This window comes from Salmo salar, chromosome ssa15, assembly GCF_905237065.1.
Source record: "Salmo salar chromosome ssa15, Ssal_v3.1, whole genome shotgun sequence".
In the NCBI taxonomy this organism is placed as follows: Eukaryota; Metazoa; Chordata; class Actinopteri; order Salmoniformes; family Salmonidae; genus Salmo; species Salmo salar.
This window is the reverse complement of record NC_059456.1, coordinates 69,750,587-69,774,139: the sequence shown is the minus strand read 5'-3', so window position 1 is coordinate 69,774,139 and position 23,553 is coordinate 69,750,587. Positions and strand designations below refer to the sequence as shown.

The window sequence follows — 23,553 nt, the reverse complement described above, 5'->3', positions numbered from 1 at the left end:
TTTATTTGCCCTCTAGCCAAACAGGGAAACGGGTAGAAGTATTACTATTAAACTGTAATAATCACATACTTTTGTTGATGGAGTGTATATTAGACTCGCAGCATATAAGTGATGACCCCTAAGGTCCACATGTCTGTGGGGAAGGACACAAAGTCAAAGTTGACCACCTCTGGGGCCAGAAATTCAGGGGTTCTAAAATTGAGAGCTTTCCCGAGGCCTGTATCTGAATCCCAGGAAGAAAGAACATTCATTTTCAAGGTTATCTTTGAGAGAGCTGCTACCAATGCTCACAATAAAGCCCCCAACACACAGAGCTGTGGAGAAAGGAGACATTACCTTCTGACCAGCCCAAAGTCGATAATCTTCACCTGATGGCCAGTGTGATTCACACAAAGGATATTCTCCGGTTGTAAACATTGTAGTGGATAAATGAGCCATTGATTACTTTTCATGACACCGACACATGCATGAGTGCCTCTTTGATTCATGATGAGTGACCATGCAGTGCTTCAAGTGGTGATTAAAATGTGTCTGTAATTTGTGACAGTTGGTGGTGGGCCTTAAAATCTGGTTTGAGACAATGCATATCGAGTCCACCATACTCACTTTCAGGTCGAGGTGGAGGACGTACATCTGATGCATGTAGCTGACCCTTTCACAGATCCGCTTGGCAAACACCATGGCATCCACCTCGGTCAGCGGTGCACTCTCATCCACGATCCTTTCAAACAGCTCTCCACCCTCAACACTGCCACACACAGATAGCACGTTGACCAACTCCACTGCTCCTTTCCCCTTTCCATTGTGTTCTTTTATTTGATGGATGTAATGCACTTTGTTTCATCATGTATCCATATTTGTGGGGAATGTTGGGAAGCACTACAGTCTAATGGAGTTCATGACAAGTGTTACGTGTTACGTTTTTCTTGTTCCCCATTTTTCCCCTGCTAGTGTGTTTGTCTTGGGCATTACAGGTGTACCGAGTTGCGGCTAACGATGGTGGGCGTGGCTGTAGCTGATTACAGAGAGGATATCTGTTTGCCGTGTGAGAAGAGAAGGGAGGAGGGGGAGAGAGAGAGGACACTTGTTTTTTTTGTTTGATTATTTGTGTTAATTTCCTTGTGTTTCAGCCTGTCCTCCTGAGGCGCTCCACCCTACCTAGGTCCTGGAGAAGGGAAAAGGTAGATCTGCCCATGGGTGTACATTCTCACGTAGATAACCCATTGTTTTATACACTAGGTTAGCCGGGCGGGTGTCACCCTTGTATTTTTCTTGGAACCAGGTAGGACAGTGGGTTAGGGTTTAGAATGTGTTAGGAAGGATTAGGTGTGTAGAAGAGGAGGGACCTTTTGTTTATTTTCATTACTTGGACCCCGAACCCAAACATTTCCCTTCTCTTACCTTCCCTTGTTGTGGTTGTTTTGTTTCTTATTAATTATTTATGGGTGTGTTATATTGTTTATTTAACTAATTCACTAAACATCCCCTGAGGGTTAAAATTGAGTTCTGGTTGTGGTCTGATTTATTTATCGCTCATTGCACCCCACATTTCTTCCCTTTTCATCTGTATTACCTGGTGTGTTTAGGCCCAGGCATTTACGTCTCCTCCTCAGACGAGCTACACCCGAGGGGAGAACGTAAGATGGGGGCTCATCCGGGATATTTTTGATCCAGCTTGTGCCTGCACACTAGGGTAGTAAAGGTGGATTGGGTGGTTGTTGTGTTTGGTGTAGTGTTTAGTGCTGTGTAGTAGTTAGGTGGTGGATTTAGAATATGGCCAACTTTAACCTGAAGTTTTTCTGGATAACCCAACGTGGGAGGGTTTTGAGAATTGTAGGAGAGTGAATTTAGAGACTTTGGCAGACCATTTCGATATCTCCGTGCCTAGGGGTTTTGTTAAGGCGGAGGTAAAGGCATTGGTATTAGCGGCACTGATGGAAAAGCAGGTGTTGGTTTTGCCTCGGCCTACGGTTGGAGAGGTGGTGGATGCTCTGGGTACCCCGACTAGGCCCGACGATGAGGTCGAGTATAAATCCCCGGACACCTTGCCTCGATTTGACCCTCTTTCTCCTGTGCCTACGGCTATACATTTGCAGATGGAGGCAGAAGAGCGAGCACAAATCCGAAAGGATGAGCTACATCTCAAGTTGGAGATGCGCCGACTGGAGTTGGAAGCAGAAAAGGACCTTAAGATAAGGCAGATGGACTTCGAAATGCGCAAATTGGAATTAGAGGCGGAGATGGCGAGGCTGGCCGCTGTCCCTGCCATTTCCAATAGTGTGTTTTCCACCCCAGGATCTGCCTCTACCTTTGACATTAGCCGGCATATTGCTTTAGTTCCACAATTCCGTGAGTCTGAGGTTGACTCTTACTTTTGTGCATTCGAACGCATAGCAGTGGCTTTGAATTGGCCTAGGGACGTGTGGCCGCTTTTACTCCAATGTAAATTGTCCGGTAAAGCGCAGGAGGTATTGGGTACTCTTTCTCTCGCTGATAGTCTTAATTACGACATAGTTAAGGCTACTGTGCTCCGTGGGTATGAGCTTGTGCCAGAGGCTTATAGACAAAAGTTTAGAAAGCACTCCAAATCCTCTATAAAAACTTTTGTTGAATTCGCTAGAGAGAAGGAGTCTCTCTTTGACAAATGGTGCTCAGCGAGTAAAATCAATGACTTTGAAGGTCTTCGTGAATTAATGTTATTGGAAGAATTTAAAAACAGCCTCCCAGAGCGGTTGGTTGTATACATTAATGAACAGAAAGTGTTAAAGTTATCTGACGCCGCGGTGCTTGCAGATGAATTTGTGTTAACACATAAAACGGTGTTTCCCACACACCGTAGTGAGACTAGACCGGTTGTATCCTCTTCTGTCTACTATTCACCCCGTTACTCAGGAAGTACACGGCTGAATCAAAAGGAGGAACGCGCATGTTTTTACTGTCATAAAGTAGGACACGTAATTTCAGAATGTATGTCTCTAAAACACAAGTCACCAGCTTCAACCCCTAAACTCCATAAAAGTGTGGGTTTGATTAAAGTAACCAATAAGAGCTCTGTAAAGGAGAGTCCTGAAGTTGTACTAAGTCGTCCTGATCAATCATACGACCCGTTCATATTTAAAGGCTTTGTTTCCCTGACAGGTGATTCTGGAGACCAAAAGCCAGTTTTGATATTGAGAGATACTGGTGCGGCTCAGTCTGTAATTCTCTCGAGTGTTCTGCCTTGGTCAGAAGAGTCTTATTGTGGCTCTAGTGTATTATTGAGGGGGATCGAAATGGGTTGTGTGCCTGTTCCGTTACATACTGTCCATTTGACTTCTGATCTAGTGAGTGGATATTTCAGAATCGGTGTACAGTCCGAGCTTCCCGTACATGGGGTTGACCTAATCATGGGTAACGATCTAGCAGGAGGCAAAGTTGTGCCTGTGTTAGAAGTACTAGACAAGCCTGATGCTCAGTTAAGTGCTGATGTTTTGGGAACTACGTTTCCCGACGCATTTCCAGCGTGTGCCATTACGCGGGCGCAGTCACGTCGCTTAGGTACCATGGTAGACTTAGCTGACTCTGTGCTTGCACCTATGTTGAATGGGGAAGATATTCAGTGTTCTACTCCTGTGTTCCCAGTGAGTTCTGATCATGATGATGGAAATAAAGACAAGACAATGGCTTCCTCGGTGGACTGTTTAAGGTTGCCAGTTACTCGGGAGGAGCTAATAGCTGCCCAGATAGAGGATGTGGGCTTGGCCAAATGTTTTTCCTCCATGTTACCTTTGAGTGACAAAAACAGGAAAGGTGTGACGTATTTCTTTGAAAAGGGGCTTCTGATGAGAAAATGGACTCCCCGTGCTGACCTAGAAAATGATTGGAGTTCCGTTAGCCAGATTGTAGTTCCTGCCCCGTTTCAGACAAAGGTGTTGTCCCTAGCTCATGATATTCCCTGGTCTGGTCATCTAGGGGTGACTAAAACCTACGACCGACTCCTCCGTCATTTCTTCTGGCCGGGAATGAAACGGGATGTGGCTCGCTATTGCCGTACATGTAGTACTTGCCAGGTGGTGGGGAAGCCTAACCAGGTATTTTCCCCGGCTCCTCTCTGCCCTATTCCGGTCATGGGAGAGCCGTTTGAGAAGGTAATCATTGATTGTGTTGGTCCCTTGCCCAGGACTAAGTCGGGTAATCAATTCTTGTTAACAATAATGTGCACTGCTACAAGGTACCCAGAGGCGATTCCTATGCGTAAAATCACAAGTAAGGCAATTGTGAAGGCGCTGATTAAGTATTTCTCTACCTTTGGATTTCCAAAAATTGTACAGACAGATCAAGGCACAAATTTTACATCAAAATTGTTTGGAAGTGTGTTGAAGTCCTTGTCAGTGTCCCATCAGATGTCTAGCGCTTATCACCCGGAGAGTCAGGGCGCGCTGGAACGTTGGCATCAGACGCTAAAAGCTATGTTGCATAAATACTGTATGGACACAGGAAAAGATTGGGATGAGGGGGTGCCCTACGTGCTGTTTGCTATTCGGGAGACCGTACAGGAGTCTCTTGGGTTTAGCCCAGCTGAGCTAATCTTTGGTCATACCGTGAGAGGGCCTCTCAAGGTACTGAAAGAACAACTTATGGCTGATGATTCAGTTGGGTCCCCTACTAATGTACTAGACTATGTTAGTCAAGTCCGGGAGCGGTTGCATGACGCCTGTGCTGTAGCCAGAGAAAATCTGTCTTCCACACAAAAGAAAATGAAACGTCATTTTGATGTTAAATCTGTGTTTCGTTCTTTTCAACCAGGTGACCAAGTCTTGGTGTTGTTGCCGGTACCCGGCTCGTGTCTCTCTTCCAGTTTCTCTGGCCCATATGTAGTGGACCGAAAACTCAGTGATACTGATTATGTTATCAAAACGCCAGACCGTGAGACGACCATTTAGGGTATGTCACATTAACATGATTAAAGCCTATCTTGTTAGAGGTGGTACCGAGTCTCCCATTACCAGTGAAAAACCTGTTGTATCCTCTGTTGCTTCTGTGAGCCTGGTTACTCACCCAGGAGTCAGCCTAAATGATGAGGACGGTTTGGTGATGCGGAATACTCCTGAGCAGTGTGCTCGTTTGTGTAATTCTGAGATGGTGGCGTCTCTCCCAACCCATTTGTTGCATTTGAATGATCAGCAGAGATCTGATATTGAGTTACTAATCACTGATTTTCCAAGTCTCTTTCAGGATGTTCCCAGTCGTACCAATGTGTTGAAACATGATATAAATGTAGGTGATGCTGCTCCAATCAAACAGCACCCTTATCGTGTGAATTCAATCAAGAGAGGAGTGATGAAGAAAGAGGTAACTTATTTACTGGAAAATGAGATGGCAATCCCCAGTGGCAGTCCTTGGAGTTCCCCCTGTCTGCTGATTCCAAAGCCTGACGGGACTCAAAGATTTTGCACTGACTACAGGAAAGTGAATAATGTTACTATACCTGACTCATTCCCTTTACCTCGCATGGATGACTGTATAGACACCATTGGATCGGCTGCGTATGTTACTAAGCTTGACTTGTTAAAAGGTTATTGGCAGGTGCCTTTAACCCTTCGTGCCTCTGAGGTGTCTGCTTTTGTAACTCCTGACAGTTTCTGTCAGTACACAGTGATGGCTTTTGGAATGAGGAATGCTCCAGCCACGTTTCAACGTTTGGTAAATATTGTGTTGGCTGATGTTCCTGATTGTACTGCATATCTGGATGACCTGGTTGTTCATTCGACTACCTGGCTTAATCACCTGAGCACCTTGAGGGCTGTGTTTGCACGCTTGGCCAACGCTTCTTTGACCCTTAACTTAGCCAAATGTGAGTTTGGAAAGGCAACTGTTACATATTTGGGTAAAGAGGTAGGTCGGGGTCAGGTGCGTACCGTAGCAGCTAAGGTGGATGCTATCACCCGGTTTCCTGCCCCTGCCACTCGCCGAGAATTACGCAGATTTTTAGGCATGACTGGTTATTATCGTACATTTTGTAGGAATTTCTCAACAGTTGTAGCCCCACTGACTAGGTTACTCAGTCCTTCAGTATCCTTTGAGTGGACCGCTGAGTGTCAATCTGCTTTTGACTCTGTAAAAGCACTATTGTGTACTTCTCCTGTTCTTTCTGCCCCTGATTTCCAGAAACCATTTAAGTTGGAGGTGGATGCCAGTTCAGTGGGTGCAGGTGCTGTACTATTACAGGAACACGATGGTCTAGATCACCCAGTTTGCTACTTCTCTCGAAAATTCAACAGCTGTCAGTCAAGGTATTCCACTATCGAACAGGAGACCCTGGCGCTGTTATTTGCCCTACAATTTTTTGAAGTTTATGTTGGTTCCAGTGTGTTGCCTGTTGTGGTATACACAGACCACAACCCTTTAACTTTCTTGAGCCGCATGTATAACCACAACCAACGTCTTATGCGTTGGGCGTTGGTTATACAGGGTTATAATTTACAAATTCAGCACATAAAGGGTTCGGAAAACATCGTTGCGGATGCTTTGTCCCGTGCCTAGTAAAAAAAAAAATATTAATAGCACCAGGCATTGATAACTTCGCTGTTGTAAAAAAAAAGATATATATGTATGTAAGGGTTTTATCATAAACCCAGGGGTTTACTCTTTTTGGGGGGGGCGTGTTACGTGTTACGTTTTTCTTGTTCCCCATTTTTCCCCTGCTAGTGTGTTTGTCTTGGGCATTACAGGTGTACCGAGTTGCGGCTAACGATGGTGGGCGTGGCTGTAGCTGATTACAGAGAGGATATCTGTTTGCCGTGTGAGAAGAGAAGGGAGGAGGGGGAGAGAGAGAGGACACTTGTTTTTTTGTTTGATTATTTGTGTTAATTTCCTTGTGTTTCAGCCTGTCCTCCTGAGGCGCTCCACCCTACCTAGGTCCTGGAGAAGGGAAAAGGTAGATCTGCCCATGGGTGTACATTCTCACGTAGATAACCCATTGTTTTATACACTAGGTTAGCCGGGCGGGTGTCACCCTTGTATTTTTCTTGGAACCAGGTAGGACAGTGGGTTAGGGTTTAGAATGTGTTAGGAAGGATTAGGTGTGTAGAAGAGGAGGGACCTTTTGTTTATTTTCATTACTTGGACCCCGAACCCAAACATTTCCCTTCTCTTACCTTCCCTTGTTGTGGTTGTTTTGTTTCTTATTAATTATTTATGGGTGTGTTATATTGTTTATTTAACTAATTCACTAAACATCCCCTGAGGGTTAAAATTGAGTTCTGGTTGTGGTCTGATTTATTTATCGCTCATTGCACCCCACATTTCTTCCCTTTTCATCTGTATTACCTGGTGTGTTTAGGCCCAGGCATTTACGTCTCCTCCTCAGACGAGCTACACCCGAGGGGAGAACGTAAGAACAAGGAATATCAGAATGGAATATGAAGGACTAGTAGCAACTTACTATTCCAGAATTAACACCAGCTGGGGCTTGGCGTCAAAGACCTCGTAGAGCTGGAGGATGTTGGGATGACTCAGCTGGTTTATCGCCTGCACCTCGTTATTCACCTTTTTTCACAGGCAAATGTAAACATACAAATATATATATATATATTTATTTTTTACAGGTACATATATATATATTTATTTTTTACAGGTACATATTTGTATGTTGACATTTATATATGTATATCATGTTGACATTTGTCAACATGGTAAAAGACCATGCAGTGTATACATTTAACCATTCACACAATGAGGAAACAGACTCAAAGTAACTTAGCAGTGACAAGTGAGGTCCTGCCTGGCAGAGATGCTGTCCTAGGTAGTGGCTCGATGGGTGGGGCTTGGGAAATTCCCTGGCAGGTGTGGGGGCCCCTTTGCTCCAGACCTAATTTACAAGACAAAACAGAATAGTCCTCAATGGAAATTGGACACATTTCCTACAAGCCTCTCATTTTCACAATAGCATGATGGTTGTTGTAACATCAACATTGAGAGAGCAAAATCATTGTAATTTATATCCACTTCACAGCTATTCATCTCCTTTCAAATGCTGTTTGAAACTTTCATTCAGATTAATCACATGGCATTGGTTGAGACATTGAAATACAACCTTTTTGACCTGTAGTGAGCTCAGTCAAACTAAGTCTGTGAATAATGATATAATACTTCCATGTGTCATTGAACACGTTACCTTTGGTCAGGCCCTCTAAAGTCCTCTGCATTTTACTCATCCTCCTCTCCAAGTTGGTGGGCCTGATCACCGACAACGACGAGACAGCCTATAGGGAGGAGGTCAGAGACCTGGCCGGGTGGTGCCAGAATAGCAACCTATCCCTCAACGTAACCAAGACTAAGGAGATGATTGTGGACTACAGGAAAAGGAGCCCCGAGCACGCCCCCATTCTCATCGACGGGGCTGTAGTGGAGCAGGTTGAGAGCTTCAAGTTCCTTGGTGTCCACATCAACAACAAACTAGAATGGTCCAAACACACCAAGACGTGAAGAGGGCACGACAAAGCCTATTCCCCAACAGGAAACTAAAAAGATTTGGCATGGGTCCTGAGATCCTCAAAAGGTTCTACAGCTGCAACATCAAAAGCATCCTGACCGGTTGCATCACTGCCTGGTACGGCAATAGCTCGGCCTCCGACCGCAAGGCACTTCAGAGGGTAGTGCGTACGGCCCAGTACATCACTGGGGCAAAGCTGCCTGCCATCCAGGACCTCTACACTAGGCGGTGTCTGAGGAAGGCCCTAAAAATTGTCAAAGACCCCAGCCACCCCAGTCATAGACTGTTCTCTCTACTACCGCATGGCAAGCGGTACCGGAGTGCCAAGTCTAGGACAAAAAGGCTTCTCAACAGTTTTTACCCCCAAGCCATAAGACTCCTGAACAGGTAACCATTTTGTGCACCCCCCCAACCCCTCTTTTACGCTGCTGCTACTCTCTGTTTATCATATATGCATAGTCACTTTAACTATACATTCATATACATACTACCTCAATTGGCCCGACCAACCAGTGCTCCCGCACATTGCCTAACCGGGCTATCTGCATTGTGTCCCACCACCCGCCAACCCCTCTTTTTACGCTACTGCTACTCTCTGTTCATCATATATGCATAGTCACTTTAACCATACCTACATGTACATACTACCTCAATAAGCCTGACTAACCGGTGTCTGTATATAGCCTTGCTACTGTTATTTTCAAATGTCTTTTTACTGTTGTTTTATTTCTTTACTTACCCACACACACACACACACACACACACACACCTTTTTTTCGCACTATTGGTTAGAGCCTGTAAGTAAGCATTTCACTGTAAGGTCTACACCTGTTGTATTCGGTGCACGTGACAAATAAACTTTGATTTGATTTGAAGTTCTCAAGCAGCCTGGAATGGGCCACAAGCTGTCTCTCTGTCGCCTCTCGCTGGTCGCTGTGCAGACTGCAGGTAGAGCAGATGGAGAAGTCACTTATTCCTCTGGAGAGCTCATCCAAGTGATCTACTTTGGCCTCTAGGACAGGTAGGTTTGTAGGAACTGAGACTGGTGGCGGACAATGCACTGAACCCATTATGGACAAACAGTGGCCCTCAATAGGCCTCTGCAAAACCAGCCTTTAGACTAGAAGCAGAGAGGCAAAAGTCACAGAAGACAGAGGCACAGATTTGAGGCTATCATCAGGAAATGGAAGTGATCGTTACAAATGCTACAAATTGTTACTAGTTACATATGCTACAAAAGTCAGCACAGTTGGTTACAGCTCCCTCAACAAATATAAAGGTTGGCACTCTTCAAATTCTATCTACCTCTTAGATCAATGAAAACAGTAGAAGGCAGAGTAGGAAGAATAAAGTAAGATCAGGTACACAACGAGCAGAAAGACCAGTACTGGTTAGTCACAGTGAGGTTGGTCTCGTCCAGAGAGGAGAAAGCCGCAGTGAGCTGGTTTTCTCTGTTATCTCTTCCAGCTACCACCTCATGGCCCAGAAATAGGCAAGAAAGGGGCAAGGGTGCCAAGGGTTGGGAAACAGTAGCAGATAAGCAAGGTATGCATGATAGGCCAGACAGACATCAAGAGCAGGACATAGATGCAGTTTATCTGATGGAGAGCATGTGCACACAAAATCAATCCAGTATTTGTACACAGAAGACAGTGATCCTCCAGATGTCTGGGTCTTGGCTAATTGTCTGTTTGGACCAATCTTCTAGTAAAGACTTTTCCAGACCCCCAAATAGCATACCCATTGGTGTTGTAGCCTCTCACTAAACTATCGGATACTGTTCCGCCATAATACTCTTCCTGTTTCAGATACTCTTTCCAGTTTGTTTTGGTGTTTGTTGGTTATGCTGTTTCATGTTACCTTGTTTCATTTTGGAATTCAAACATACAGGTTACTGCCAAGATAATGGAAACACAAGGATACAAAGTATATTGCTTCCACACAGGTTCAGTTCCTTAGTTAAACAATTAACATCCCATCAAGCTTAGGGTCATGTATAAAAATGCTGGGCAGGCAATTATTCAGGAAAATATCTTTGGGCTTAGCTGTGGTCAATTTGCAGTGTACAAATAATTGTTTTGGCCATCTGCTCCAACACAAAAAAAAATATACAGTACCAGTCAAAAGTTTGACACACCTCATTCCAGGGTTCTTCTTTATTTTTCCACATTGTAAAATAGTGAAGACATCGAAACAATGAACACATATGGAATCATGTAGTAACCAAGTGTTAAAAATCAAAATATATTTTAAATTTGAGTTTCTTCCAAGTAGCCACCCTTTGCCTTGAACACTCAACCAGCTTCATGAGGTAGTCACCTGGAATCTATTTAAATGAAAACAGGTGTGCCTTGTTAAGAGGCACAACCTTGAAAGTCACAAACCAGGCTCTGAGGGGTGGCCTTCTGGCTGTACCGGGTAGATAACAGTACAGCACCAAGATCCTCAAACTTTCATAGATGACCAGCAGGGTCAAATAATAAATCAGTGGTTGTAGAGTGCAATAGATCAGCACCTCAGGAGTAAATGTCAGTTGGCTTTTCATAGCTGAGCATTGAGTTCGAGACAGGTGCAGCAGTCGAAAACAGCACATCCAGTGAACAGGCCAGGGTTCCATAGCCACGGCAGAACAGTTGAAAACCTTGCTCAGTTGGTCAGCCTCTGGTCCTGGAGATAGTTAGTCAGTCAACACTTATATACCCAGTTCGAGTGCTGTAGGCTCCCCCCCAGAGGGAAAACCAGACTCGCGGTCCCTGGTAGAAAAAAGGTTGAGAAACACTGCAATAGCTTAAAGAACTCAAAAAGTATCAGAGAATATCCATTTTTATTGGCAGAAGGCTGCTGCAACATGTTGCAGAGACAGTCAAAACTACATTAATGTCAGGAAATTAAAATACAGGTAAGACTTCAAAGACAGATACATTTAAAGCCTGGTGTTTTAAAAGGTTAAGACATTAAGAACATTACTTTATTATACATAATCGAAATCAAAGCGACAGCAAGTCAGAACAAGCAAGAAATGTACAGGCCATAGTGGGAATGAGCAGTCAGGTTTTTCCAGGGAAATTTAAAGCTGAAGAAAGGTTCAAACCAATAAAATAAAAGGCAGACCACAGAAGCGGCACAGAACTAAATTAAGTGTTTATATAATATACACAACTAAATCCCTTCTCATCCATCACATGCGGAAGCGATCAGAAAAGTTGGGAGACTGGGGCACAGTGAGTGTGACGTCGCTCTTCTTCAGCTCCAGCTGTTTGTAACGTCTGACGGGTTGGGCTTTGTGGACCTGAGGGACAGAGAGAGGACACTCATGTACAACCAGGGCTTCTGTTCCGACAAACCACCACACACACGATTAAAAATACTAAACGCCCTAATGAGCAATAAATCAGTTGTATCAGGTGTGTTGGTGCCGGGCTAGAGCAAACATCAGATTAGGGTACACAACATTTTGAAACCGAAAAGGAAAGTTTTAGACAAGTTCAGGTTGGCCACCCTACCCAGGTGTGTTTGTGCTGGAACAAAAGCCAGCACATGTAGAGGGAGACTGGTTTATTTCAATAGCATGGTTTAAAAGCAGTATACAGACAACAAGCCCTTACCAGGCTACAACTTAGCTCTACAGTATTTTAAGCACATAACCAACTTCTGGGGGGGCTGGTCTAAGGTCAGTGTAGTTACCTGTTCTAGACGTAGCCTGGCCATGTTCTCCTTCTCACGCTCCTCCTGCTCCCTGCGCTGTTCCCCCTCTATGCGAGCCCTCAGCGCCTCCTTCTCACTCACCGCCTGGTCAAACTCCAGCCGCTCCTTGGCGCGGCGCTCTGTGGACAGCTGGAAACCCTCTGGAACTACGGAATTACTCATGTAGTCTAAAAAGAGGCAAGTAAAAAGAGGGAGGTGAAAAGGGGTTTGGGTGGTGAGGTGTTTTTAAAAAAGATTGGCAGGTGGTTAAGGCAAAAAGGTTATGAGTGCAGAAGTCCAGCTCAGCATTACCCAAACCCCACGTAAAGGAGTAGGCAACCCTGATCCAGTGTTGAGACTAAGATAAACAAGACTGGAATTTGTAGTTGAGGGAAAGAAATAGGCTAGAGATGAGTCTCAAGACAGGTAAAGATCCAAGAGAACTGTTCTGGGTGACAAAAGTGGGGGAATCCCTTAAAGGGTGGGAGGAGAAGTTGAGAGTTAGAGGTCCAACGGTTTCCAGGACTAAGGTTGTGGTCTATGGCCAGTGCAGAAAGAGGTGAGCGAGGCTGGTGTGATCATACTTACCCAGGACAGAGCGGTTCTCTTTCTTGGGGATGAACGGCTCTTTGTGAGTGACCATATTTGGTCGAGCTTTGAAGGTGGCTGCCTCCGCCTGGTGCTTCTGTTCCTCCTTCACCTGGAGAGAACAAGACAGGGGCTTGGGCAGGAATAGTGCTGTGGCGGTCATGAAATTCTGTCAGCCAGTTGTCGTCATGCAAAAGACTTCCGGGTTGATGGTAATTGACTGTTAATTAACAAACACGTTTAGCATCTCCAGGCCTACACACATACGAGCCGCTAGTGTGCGCATTTGGCACAGCTTCATAAATAAGTTTCCTCCCGAGTGGTGCAGCGGTCTAAGGCACTGCAGCACTTGAGGTGTCAGTACAGACCAGGGTTCGAGCCCAGGCTGTGTCACAACCAGCTGTGACCGGGAGTCCCATATGGGCGGTGCACAATTGGCCCAGCGTTGTCCGGGTTAGGGGAGGGTTTAGCTTTACTTGGCTCATCGTGCTCTAGTGACTCCTTGTTGCGGGCGGATGCCTGCAGGCTGACTTCAGTCGTCAGTTGAACAGTGTTTACTCCTACACATGGGTGCAGACGGCTTCCGGGTTAAGTGGGCAGGTGTTAAGAAATACGGTTTGGCGGATCATGTTTCGGAGGACGCATGACTCGACCTTCACATCTCCAGAGCCCGTTGGGAAGTTGCAGCGATGAGACAAGCTCTTAATTGGATATCACGAATAGGGTGAAAGACTTAAATATTTTAAGTAAATATTTACCATCACATCAAATCCATTATTTTAGGTAAGTTAAGAAACATTATGAAGAAAATGTATTTCAGAAGAGAATAGGAGTTGGCTATGCACCATGCCTTAGGCTTGTTCACTTAGCAGACAAGATGTCCTTGGCATTTTATAGTAAGAATTATATAATTGATCTTGGCTGAATAAAATAGAAAGTATATTTTTCCCCATTCCAGAGCAAGAGGGTGCACATATGAAGCGGCTATGTGGAGTGTAAAAGTGAGAATTTGAAACCGGTCCTATATGCTACATTGAGTTATTTGGCAACTTTAGTTCTGAATGATACAAACGTTAGATAAAACGATATGGGCTGCATGATGCGACTATAGGCTATTGATGAGTTGAGAGTCAAAAAAGCCTGCTCTCCATTCTTTGCCTCAGGATGCACATGCGGTTCTCGTTAAGTGATCCTATTTTCACCCATCAGACTAGTCTCAATTTAATCTAGTCTTTACTAATATGTAAAATTTGTTTCGATTTAGAATGGGTCATTATCAAACGGGCAAGACATGGTCACCCATATGCACTAGAATAGCAAATAGAGGCCACTTTCCCACCAGTACGTTTTTCATGCAAGTCGGCTACTCCGGTAATGTCACTGCACAACAGGTCATATTCAGCACACTCTGAATGCCATGGGCTCTCCAACCCTGTTCCTGCAGCAACCCAGTGCTTAAATTTGGGAAACCAAGTGAAATCTGGTCGGGACCATTGATAGTAACATGTTCTCGCAACGAAACATTTGATTGAACTGTTGACAGCCCCCCTATGCACGCTGGAGAAAGGAATGAAGGAGACGTAAACTCAGCAGTGAGATATTCTGTAGCTTAAGGTAAAGCGTCAGCCTATTAATGATAAATATGACAAAACGCCCTATTACTAGACTATTCAAATTTCACTATAATTGTAAGCCAAATCTGAATTTGTTTCATTTAGGCTTCACCAATTACGTACCAAAGATATCTTTAATCAGTTTCTTTTTATGTTTTATTGCCATGTGCTGTATAACGGAACAATAATTTTCATTCAGGTTCTTTGAAACGACCATGTCTTCCACTCAGTTTCAACCTGTTGAACATCTTTCTTCAAATTGATCACAGTGATGTGTTTTAAAAGCACACTGTTTTCACAAGTGTTTGATGCGATTTTAAATGTAATTTGCATTGACATCATAGTCGTTAGAGGGACAATAGAGCCCCAAGTACCAGGCCATTAGGACCTGATGATCGTTAGCCAGCTGGGTACAACTAATGCATGCCCAGAGTACATAACAGGAGATTAGAATTTTACTGTGGTCATGACTCATGACTGCTGGTGTGGCAGTAATAGGGTCACTGCAACAGCCCTAGACAGGAAATAGGATTTTGCAAGTAGTCGATGCACATATAAAAATAAACTTAAAAAACTGATTGTGCCAAATATGTAGTACTTTAGTGCCAGTCAGAAATACACAACTCGTTATTCTATTTATAGGGTCGGCGTATGAAAGAAACGGCATGAACTTAGCCACATCTTCAGTTTGACAGCCGAGCAGGATTTCAATAAAGCCAGTCAGTACCACTCCAGAGTGGTCCAGGGACCCCGCCTTGGCCTTACCATCTGCTCCCAGCGGTCGTGCTTGACAGCTCCCCGCTCGTCGATGAGCAGCTTGAAGGGCTCAGGCTTGGTGGGCTCAGCCACCTTCTTCTCTGGCAGGACCACCTCATGGAAGTCCGGCAGCGGCTGGGCCTTGAACTTTGGCACCTGAGGTTCAGAATTTTTTATTGACCAATCTGGTTACAATAGCATTTTCTAGCTAAACATCTTGCAGGAGAAAGGCTTTAATTCATTATCCCAAAATAATGTTGCACCACAAATCTTAGATGCACAACACCTTGCTTGTCACCATCTAATGACACAGGGCTCAACAGGCAACTGCTCCTGTAACCCTCTCTAGTGGCACTACTCATCAGGTCTTCCCATATTAATAGAATTTATAGCAAACGCAACCCAAGGAGAAAACTGAACACTTTTAAGGCAGTACCTCTTCATGCCTCAGCTCTTCCAGCCTCTTCTCTTTCAGCAGCCTTCTCTCACACTCCCTCTCTTCAAAGGAGAAGGGGCACACGTCCATCTGGGTCTTGTCCTGGAGCTTAGGCTGGAAGGGCAGGCCAAAGTGGGGTGCTGCGTGGGCCTTGAGCGGGGCTGGGGGTTTTACCTCCTCCACCTTTCGGTCTATGCGCACCCTCTTCTTCAGGGCCCATGCAGGGGACTCTGGAACAGTGGGACACAGCACCTTCTTCTCTGGGACACCCTGTAAACCAACAGGTGTGGGTATCCCATTAGCAAGGGCACCATCACATATATACCATCATGGTATTATACCAGAGCTAGAATGTTTTGCATGCAAAATACGACATTTCCTGTTCGGCATGACAATACCATAAGGAGCAGAGTGCAAACAGACTGGCATCCAGGCTACATATACTACCAATCCATGACAATGTAGTAAAAACTAGAGTTGGCCGTGTAGCACTCACCACCACCTCCTCTAGGATCCTAACCGGCAGCGGGCGGGAGTGGAAGGTGTGCTGCTCCTCGGGCTCCTCCGGCTTCTTACTGGCATTTCGATCCGTCAGCCTCTTGTCCATGTGCAAATGGAAGCCCTCAGGCCGCGTGGACTCCTTCACCGTGGGCTTCTTGGGGTTCAGCGCCCCCTCTAGGATCTTCCTGTTCAGCTCCAGGGCCTTGAACTTAAACCTAGAAGATACCGCAGGACAGGGGTGGATAATGAAGGTTGCAAATAGAGTAAGTGAAGACAATTCCTTATTCAAACAAATCATGTTCCATACAACGCATTTCTATCCTCTTCAAGAGGGTTCAAGGTCGTTGGACCATGAATGTCAGCTTCATTCTAGTAACGTAGAGTACACACTGGTAGAAGTAACCCACCAAGTCTAATAACTACTATTCATAGGCCACCCCTCATGCCAGTAGAAGAACAGAGTGAAGAAGCCTGAAGTGTGGACTCACTGTTGGAGTTTCTCGAGTTCCTCAGCCTCAAGCTCAGCGCTGCTCTTGACTGTTGTGGGTCGGCACCTCTGCCGGGTCATCAGCTGAGGAGTGTGAGGGTGGGTGATCTTCAGCTGCTCACTCTTCACAGGCGACGGGCCTGAATGAGAGAATCATTGTCGTTTGCTGCCATTTTACTTCATGCACATGCATCCAGTGAGCACACCCCAGAGCGTGGGACTGCCACCATTGCCTGTCATGTATAACAGCAAGGACTGGTTGGATTAGAGCTAATACACACCCCTCTCGTGGCTCTGTCGACTGCGAAGGTGGTAGCGGGTTGGAGTCCGTCTCTGAAACTGCTCAATCTGCTGGGCCATGGGCACGTAGGGGGCAGGGTCCTCCAGCTTCCTCTTGCTGCCAGTAGACAGGTTAAAGGGCTTGGGCACAGTGGTACCATTTGACACCTTGGCCTGACAAAGAAAATAATTCAGGAGATGACATCATGGGGAAACATGTCTGGGTGAAGCAACAACCTAGGGAAGAGGAAAAATCATATCTTTGGGTTGCACCCATCCCTTAAACTGCCATAGGGGCTGATGTGGCCAAAAAAAAGCTTGCTACTTACGGGGGAGGATGGGTGCTTGCGGAGCTGAGCGGTGAAGTCCAACTCCTTGTGCGGTGCCAAGGTGCCGACCTTGACACGTCCATCTGTGCTGAAGTTGAACTCTTTGGGTACGGTGGTGGCCAGAGTCAGCTTCTTAGGGGGCTGACCTGAGTGAGGACATGATTAACAAGATGAAATCCTGCTTAATGAAGACAGATTACTCCTTCCTACAATTGAAGCTACTCACTGCCTGCCATTGCAGCCCTGTAACTGGCCTCGTTCCTCTTCCGCTGGTCAGCCACTTCCTTCTGAAGAGTCTTGATACGCTCCATCTCCTGCTGCTCAGAGCTCTTATGCCTGGGGTTGACATACAAACGTTATAACACAATCTAGGGATATTAACCTTCAAATGCAGTGTTCCACAATCCGGGTCCTAGAGAACCACTGGGTTTTGCAAGCTTTTGTCCTAGCCCAGTGTCAATACATGATTAGTTGATTAAGGAGTTATTGCTAGGGTTATAACGCTGAGTGATGGAAATGTAACCAGTCAAATTCCTTAACGTAGCCATGGATTAAAGGACTGACAGTCTTGTCAGCACCAACATCAGGTCATGCATGCCTCCTTTAATTAAAATCCATGAGTGATAGCAGTATGACATACTGTGTGGTGGTGGGGGCTGCTGCAACATGCCGGGCCTGCGTGGCTGCTCTGGGGTTGAGTCGCACGGTGGTGCGGACACTAAGACTGCGCCTGGGGGGCAGAGATGAGCTCCTGGCAAATGAACAGACCAGGACAGTCTGGTTACTTTTGTCCACAAGACAAACTGGTCAAGGTTCATTATTAAAGATGGAATCTGCAGTAGGGGGAAACAGCACCACTGCCCAGGCATTATTGTTTTGTTGACAAAGCAGAGGTGGAGAGCGCTGCATGTGAAAAAGTAATACAGTGATACATTCACCAACACCCAATATTCATTTCATATTTCAAACCCAATAGTGAACAGTTTGGACCATGCTAAACAAGCCATCTCAAAATACATCTCCACCATGGTGGGAGGGGGAAGACAAGATACTCCAGTTGTCTAACTTCGATGTGTTGACGAAATGTTGTGTTTTTGGGTTTGAGCTGTAAACAGTAAGATGAATTGCTGTCTGCCATGACCACATCCAGGGCTAGATGTAATAATTCCAGGCACACTGTGGCAGAGGGGAGGATAGTGAAAATGTATAAATTCACTGACCTTCTCTGCTTCTTGACAGGTGGTACTTGAGGGGCGGTGTGCCGTCCTTCCTCATTGCAGGCTGCCTCTTTGCGCTTTGACACCCTTCAGTGGAGAAACAAGTTAAATTACCACTTAAAAGCATACAGTTGCTTGGTCTAATACTGACCAGATAGGTCAAATACAATAGGAACTTAATTTAGTCCTGGACTGGTCTGCAGCTAAACAGGTTGATGCTGGTTATAGAAGAAACATTACTTTAGCATTATAACCATTTGCCATCTTTCCTTTCCACTTGAAATTGGCTAATAAAAATTCCAAACACCCATGAATGCAACAGGATGGCTGCAATTGTGTTCTTCAAGAAGAACCACATTCCTTAGTAACTAAATTTGACCAATGTAGCGCCTTAGAACTCACGAGATGTCAGCCGAGCTGAGTGTTCTAGAAGCAACATACCTGCGTGGTTGGGCAGGGGGTCCCTTCCTTTTTGGCAGGGCAGCTACCGGAGCTGGCTTATTTCCCCAGGAGGTGACAATGTTGGGGAGGGTAGCTAAGGACATGCTCAGGGAATCTGCTGTGGGTCCTAAGGAAGTGCTTGGGGCCTCTACTGTGGAAACAAGAATATATATCACATTACACACAGGTCAGTCAAACTTGTGAATGTAAGTGTGAAAACACCCTGGATAATCATGAAACTGTCTAAAGTACCAACCTGAGTTAGAGTTGTCCTTCACCCTGGGAGATACAACCACCCTGGGCAAGTGTGTTTTAGGGGTCATTCCAAATAGTATATTGTTTCTGTTTGGGGTGGCAAGGTGGCCAAACATTCCCCCATCCTGGCCAGCACATTGGTCTGCAGAAAGTCACACGATTCAAGCATAAAGTGTAAATTCAACAACTTTGCAAGTTACAATAGGTGATAAAGCATTTAACACCCAGACCCATTTGTCAGCGTGCTCCAATATTTCAAAATGCATGCATTATTCTTGGGAAGATCTATCCTTACACAGCCCATGTGAATTGTATAGTCGTTGCCTTACTAACAATCCCTTAACTCTTAAAATCGGATTTCCTCCAAAATACTGTATAATATTGTGCACAAACTTGCGAACATATCTTACCAAACCAAATGTCTGCGTTGTCCTCCGTATCTAATGCTTTGAAATCAATGACATGTGACGGTGCATCAAATTCGTAGTGACTAGCCGATTCACTCTGCGCCATCTCACCATCCATTTCAGCAGCTGTCTGTAGCTGGTCTCCTAACAAGCAGATGTTGATGCATGACATGAGGCCAATTGTTAAGATGGGAGTTAGCCACTGATACGTTTTCAAAACTAACTTCGCTAAATTAACGAGCAAAACGTTACTTTCTCTCTCTCCCCCCCATGAACACATTTAACTGCGTAGCGACAAGATAGATATAGAGTACGTTAACATAAGACGCACAAGAGAGCCATATAAAAACAAAATACCAGAAATGGTATCGTTAGTGTAATGAAGCTAGCGCACAGTAGCTAGCGCACAGTAGCTAACGTCGGGGTACTAGCTAGATACTGTACTGTTGATCCAAATTATCTGGGTATATTATGAGATTTAAAAAAAAAGTTAACATGTTCATAAAAATACACTACATTAAAACTTACCTTTTAAACGTGTATCTTAGAAACACAACCAAGCCGCAGTGGCAATCCCTTGAGCCGTCAGTTAGCTTCAGTGCTGCAATTACAAAATAAGGTTCGGCGTTACCGTTTAAATTTCCTCCCCATTTGAACCAGCCAATCAACAGCCTCTTCCAGAGCAATTGGTTTTCCATTGGTTTAACATGCCTAGATTACGGCATACTCAAATTATATTTCCTGCCACGTGAGGAGTTTCTGTAACGATTCTGAATGCCCACATTCTTACATTTTCATTTAGCTACATTTTACTAATTTAGCAGACACTCTTACACAGAGTCAACTAATGTATCTAGATAAGAAACCCACATAAGTAATTATAATTTACAATTCCCACAAAAAAGCTAAAACGTACAACAGTGCACGAGTTCGTTTTGGATGGTCCGGTGCACCGGGTATGCGGGGTTTACACATTTTTAAACCATTCCATTGGTCCTCCAAAAAAAAATCCACCCAACTGGGACAACGGACCATGCAAAACTAACTCTTCTAGTAACAATGGGTTTCAACAACAACAGATGAAATGGGAAATCTTTGACCATGTTCTTTGAAGAGCATCATTTTTCATCATTAATTGATCAACAATGTAACAAATGTAACTCGATGGGCAAGGATTCAATCAACTGCAAATAATAAATGTGCATTTGCACAGCATCATGCTCTATAGGCCTAATCTTTATCAATTGTTAAATAAAGTAACTATTTTTTTTGCATGTTAGGCCTACTTATTTAGGCCTATGCTATGGTCTAACTTCAACAAATGATATGGATACAAAGGTTGAAATAGACTTGGGTCTTTAATCAACACTCAGTGCAAATAATATTTTTCAGATGTAAAGAAAAAACATGATTCATGTGCATGTTACAATAATGCATTCATTAATCGTAATCAACAATAATAAGTAACAATAGTACAAATACATTTGATAAAAACATATGATATGTAGGCACAACACTGATGTCTGCATGCAGGACATTTCAAGCTTTTGTTCAATAAAGAAAGTCAATACAACTGGGTTGGGTGGCGTTGGAGTGAATATGCCTTCCTTCGGAGGGTGCTACATTTTCTGGATCATGACCTGAAATTTACCTGTGTAGAAATAAAAATATGTCAGAAGGATAAAAGTACTGTATATCCCAAGATCATTTTGCTCTTCCCATACCAACATCACACACAACATACTGTGTCAGTCTGGGCTGACTGATGTTTTTGGTTGGTTGTATTAAACTGTGTTGAGTAATGGTTGGGGCATGGTTATGCTTGAGAATCATTATAGCTCTGGATACCTGTAATAAGTCTAACTTTCATTAAACTGTTTACAACCCTGGATATCTTGTTTATAGAGGAATGTTTGGTTAGATGTTTAATAGGTTTCTCAATTCACAAGCTCTACCAAAGAGAAAAGTCTTCCTTACAGGCAGGCATAACGGACACCTCTGCTGTGACAATACTCTTCACTCCCAGGTTGGAAAGCCCTCCTCTAACCAGGCCACATGTGAACGCCAAATACTGCAATGACAGGGGCAGGGAGAACCATTCATGTGGTGAAAGTTGTCCAGGTATAAATAGTGCTTGACAAGTGAGTTTTTCCCCCATTATGCTTCCTCACCTTAGGGGCATGCTCCAAATACTGTTTACCGGCAGAGAGCTGAGTGAGTAACCGGAACTTGTTATCCTGCAGGACATAAATACCCTGAAAAATAATCCACAGAAATCAACACTACATGAAAAATGACAATATATTCAGTGAAAATATTTGACTGAGAGGTGGTGATTGAAGTGCAATTGGAAAATTGAACCTTACTTGGTGATTTGTTCTTAGGTTGTCAATTTGCTTTTTGAAGACACAGGTCCAGAAGTCTTTGCAGATGAATTTCATGACATCAAGCTCATCTTTAAACCGTGCTGTGTCTTTGGTGAACCTAAAGAAAAAGAGTATGTTCACCATGATGTTGTTCCCAGGGCCGGCTCCAGACAGAAACAGGTACTTAGGGCCCCAGGCCGCTAGGGGGCACCCAACCCAGGGCCCCAGGCCAGCTATCTAAACTTGTAGAAATCATGACCAAATACCGACCGGTCACACAGGGTATGTGCCCAGGAGCCCTGACCTTCAGGGGACCCCCACTGATTTTGTTAATCACTCTCACTCAGATATCATTAACATGGTATAAGTCATGGAAAAACGTGTAGAAGTGCAGGAAATTAGCTTAAACTGAAAAAATATGTATCCACCCCATGGCTAAATGGGTAGAATTGCACCAAATTGGCTGTAAAACTGCAAAGGTTTTTCTCTGCCCCATGGTAAAATGAGTAGAATTGCATGAAATGTGTTATACAATTGCTAACATTTCTCTGCACCTTATGGCAAAATATGTAGAATTGCAAGAGATTCACCTTAAAATGTAAATGTATTTCCGCTATCGGGGGTGGCAATCACACTTTTTTTTTTCGTGAGGTGGGGAGGGGACCCCAATCAAATCAAACTTGGGGCCCAAAAAGGGTAGAGCCGGCCCTGATGGTTCCATTACCATTGACAGATCAGGTTGGAAAATATCACCCTTGGAGATAATTTGTGTTTGGTGATGTCAGTGATTATTATAATAATTGGAGGTGGTCACAGTGGTAAACAACAACATTAATTATCCTATTAGTATCAATAAATAAACAAAACAAACATAGTGCTTCAACAAACCTTTCTATTAGTCCCTGACCCACCCGGAATCCCATATTTTCCAGTTTGGTAATACATCTCCCATTTTCCTAAAGGATAGGAGGATAAAACCACATAATTAGTTATTATGCACACACATTCCATATACCATAAAAGAAATCTGGCCTCACCATTTCCCCATGTTCAGATGATTTGTATATATACTGTATCACCTCATTGTGTAAAAACTGAAAAAGGGCTTCGTCTGCCATCCTTGGTTATTCCCAAACCTATCAAACACCTCTGGCTAGTAAGGATGATGCCACCCTAAATGCTATCAGTATTCATATATAGATATTTTATATATATATATATATATATATAACGTTATATATATTCGTCTTTGAATTTAGGGATGTGTGTTTCTACAGTTACTTAATAATGTAGAGCAAAGAACACAACCTAATCGAAATTTCTATGAACCCACGAGTATTTAAGCCAACATATATTTCTAACTAGCCGTCAATAAATTACTATTATTAAATATTTCAACTGAGTCGTGAAACGCAAAGATTTAACGATGAGACATGAAAATAAACATCTGACAGAGGTCCTTCTTTCACACTAGCAAACAGTCGGCCAAAAGAATGCCTGAATAGGAAGCGAAAAAGACAAATAAAAAATGATGAAAATCTTATTATTACATTCCTTATTATTTAACAGTTCATACGTTTAAAAAATGTCAGGGGATGTATGTGTTAATTAGCCAATTAGACACGAGAAACATTGTGGCAATGTGGGCAACAACGTTACAAAAGCATATATGGGCTACTTCCATAGAGATAGATAGAGGACTCATCTTTGTATCTGTAATA

General features: G+C 44.0%; 2 protein-coding genes across 3 annotated transcripts; both read right to left on the bottom strand.

Annotated features, from left to right (window-relative positions):
• Window positions 1–11,280: 11,280 nt before the first annotated feature.
• On the bottom strand, window positions 11,281–20,139 carry tpx2 (TPX2 microtubule nucleation factor). 2 transcript variants are annotated; one of them, XM_014146236.2, is made up of 16 exons: window positions 19,995–20,139; window positions 19,470–19,610; window positions 19,061–19,201; window positions 18,805–18,955; window positions 18,367–18,450; window positions 17,787–17,897; window positions 17,373–17,482; window positions 17,147–17,292; window positions 16,820–16,991; window positions 16,540–16,678; window positions 16,047–16,266; window positions 15,551–15,820; window positions 15,124–15,270; window positions 12,746–12,857; window positions 12,158–12,345; window positions 11,281–11,762 (listed from the first exon to the last, which is right to left on the bottom strand). In XM_014146236.2, exons 2-16 carry the CDS (start codon window positions 19,582–19,584, stop codon window positions 11,652–11,654), a joined length of 2,217 nt encoding a protein of 738 aa, XP_014001711.2. In that variant the 5' UTR covers window positions 19,585–19,610; window positions 19,995–20,139; the 3' UTR covers window positions 11,281–11,651. The 2 variants fall into 2 exon arrangements, with proteins under 2 accessions (XP_014001711.2, XP_014001712.2); XM_014146237.2 differs by lacking the exon at window positions 17,787–17,897.
• Window positions 20,140–20,805: 666 nt separating this feature from the next.
• Window positions 20,806–23,311, bottom strand: trappc6b (trafficking protein particle complex subunit 6B). The gene is made up of 6 exons (XM_014146238.2): window positions 22,870–23,311; window positions 22,721–22,788; window positions 21,833–21,950; window positions 21,638–21,721; window positions 21,444–21,537; window positions 20,806–21,117 (listed from the first exon to the last, which is right to left on the bottom strand). Exons 1-6 carry the CDS (start codon window positions 22,948–22,950, stop codon window positions 21,086–21,088), a joined length of 477 nt encoding a protein of 158 aa, XP_014001713.1. The 5' UTR covers window positions 22,951–23,311; the 3' UTR covers window positions 20,806–21,085.
• Between the last annotated feature and the right edge of the window lie 242 nt (window positions 23,312–23,553).

Coding starts and splice junctions, on each gene's coding strand:
- trappc6b (XM_014146238.2), bottom strand. CDS start 22,950: ATGGCAGACGAAGCCCTTTTTCAGTTTTTACACAATGAGGTGATACAG. Junction 22,789..22,869: donor CATCTGAACATGGGGAAATG/GTGAGGCCAGAT, acceptor CCTATCCTTTAG/GAAAATGGGAGATGTATTAC. Junction 21,118..21,443: donor GGTGTCCGTTATGCCTGCCT/GTAAGGAAGACT, acceptor ATTTCTACACAG/GTAAATTTCAGGTCATGATC.
- tpx2 (XM_014146236.2), bottom strand. CDS start 19,584: ATGGATGGTGAGATGGCGCAGAGTGAATCGGCTAGTCACTACGAATTT. Junction 18,451..18,804: donor CCCCCTGCCCAACCACGCAG/GTATGTTGCTTC, acceptor TCTCCACTGAAG/GGTGTCAAAGCGCAAAGAGG. Junction 15,271..15,550: donor AAGAGCTGAGGCATGAAGAG/GTACTGCCTTAA, acceptor TCTGAACCTCAG/GTGCCAAAGTTCAAGGCCCA.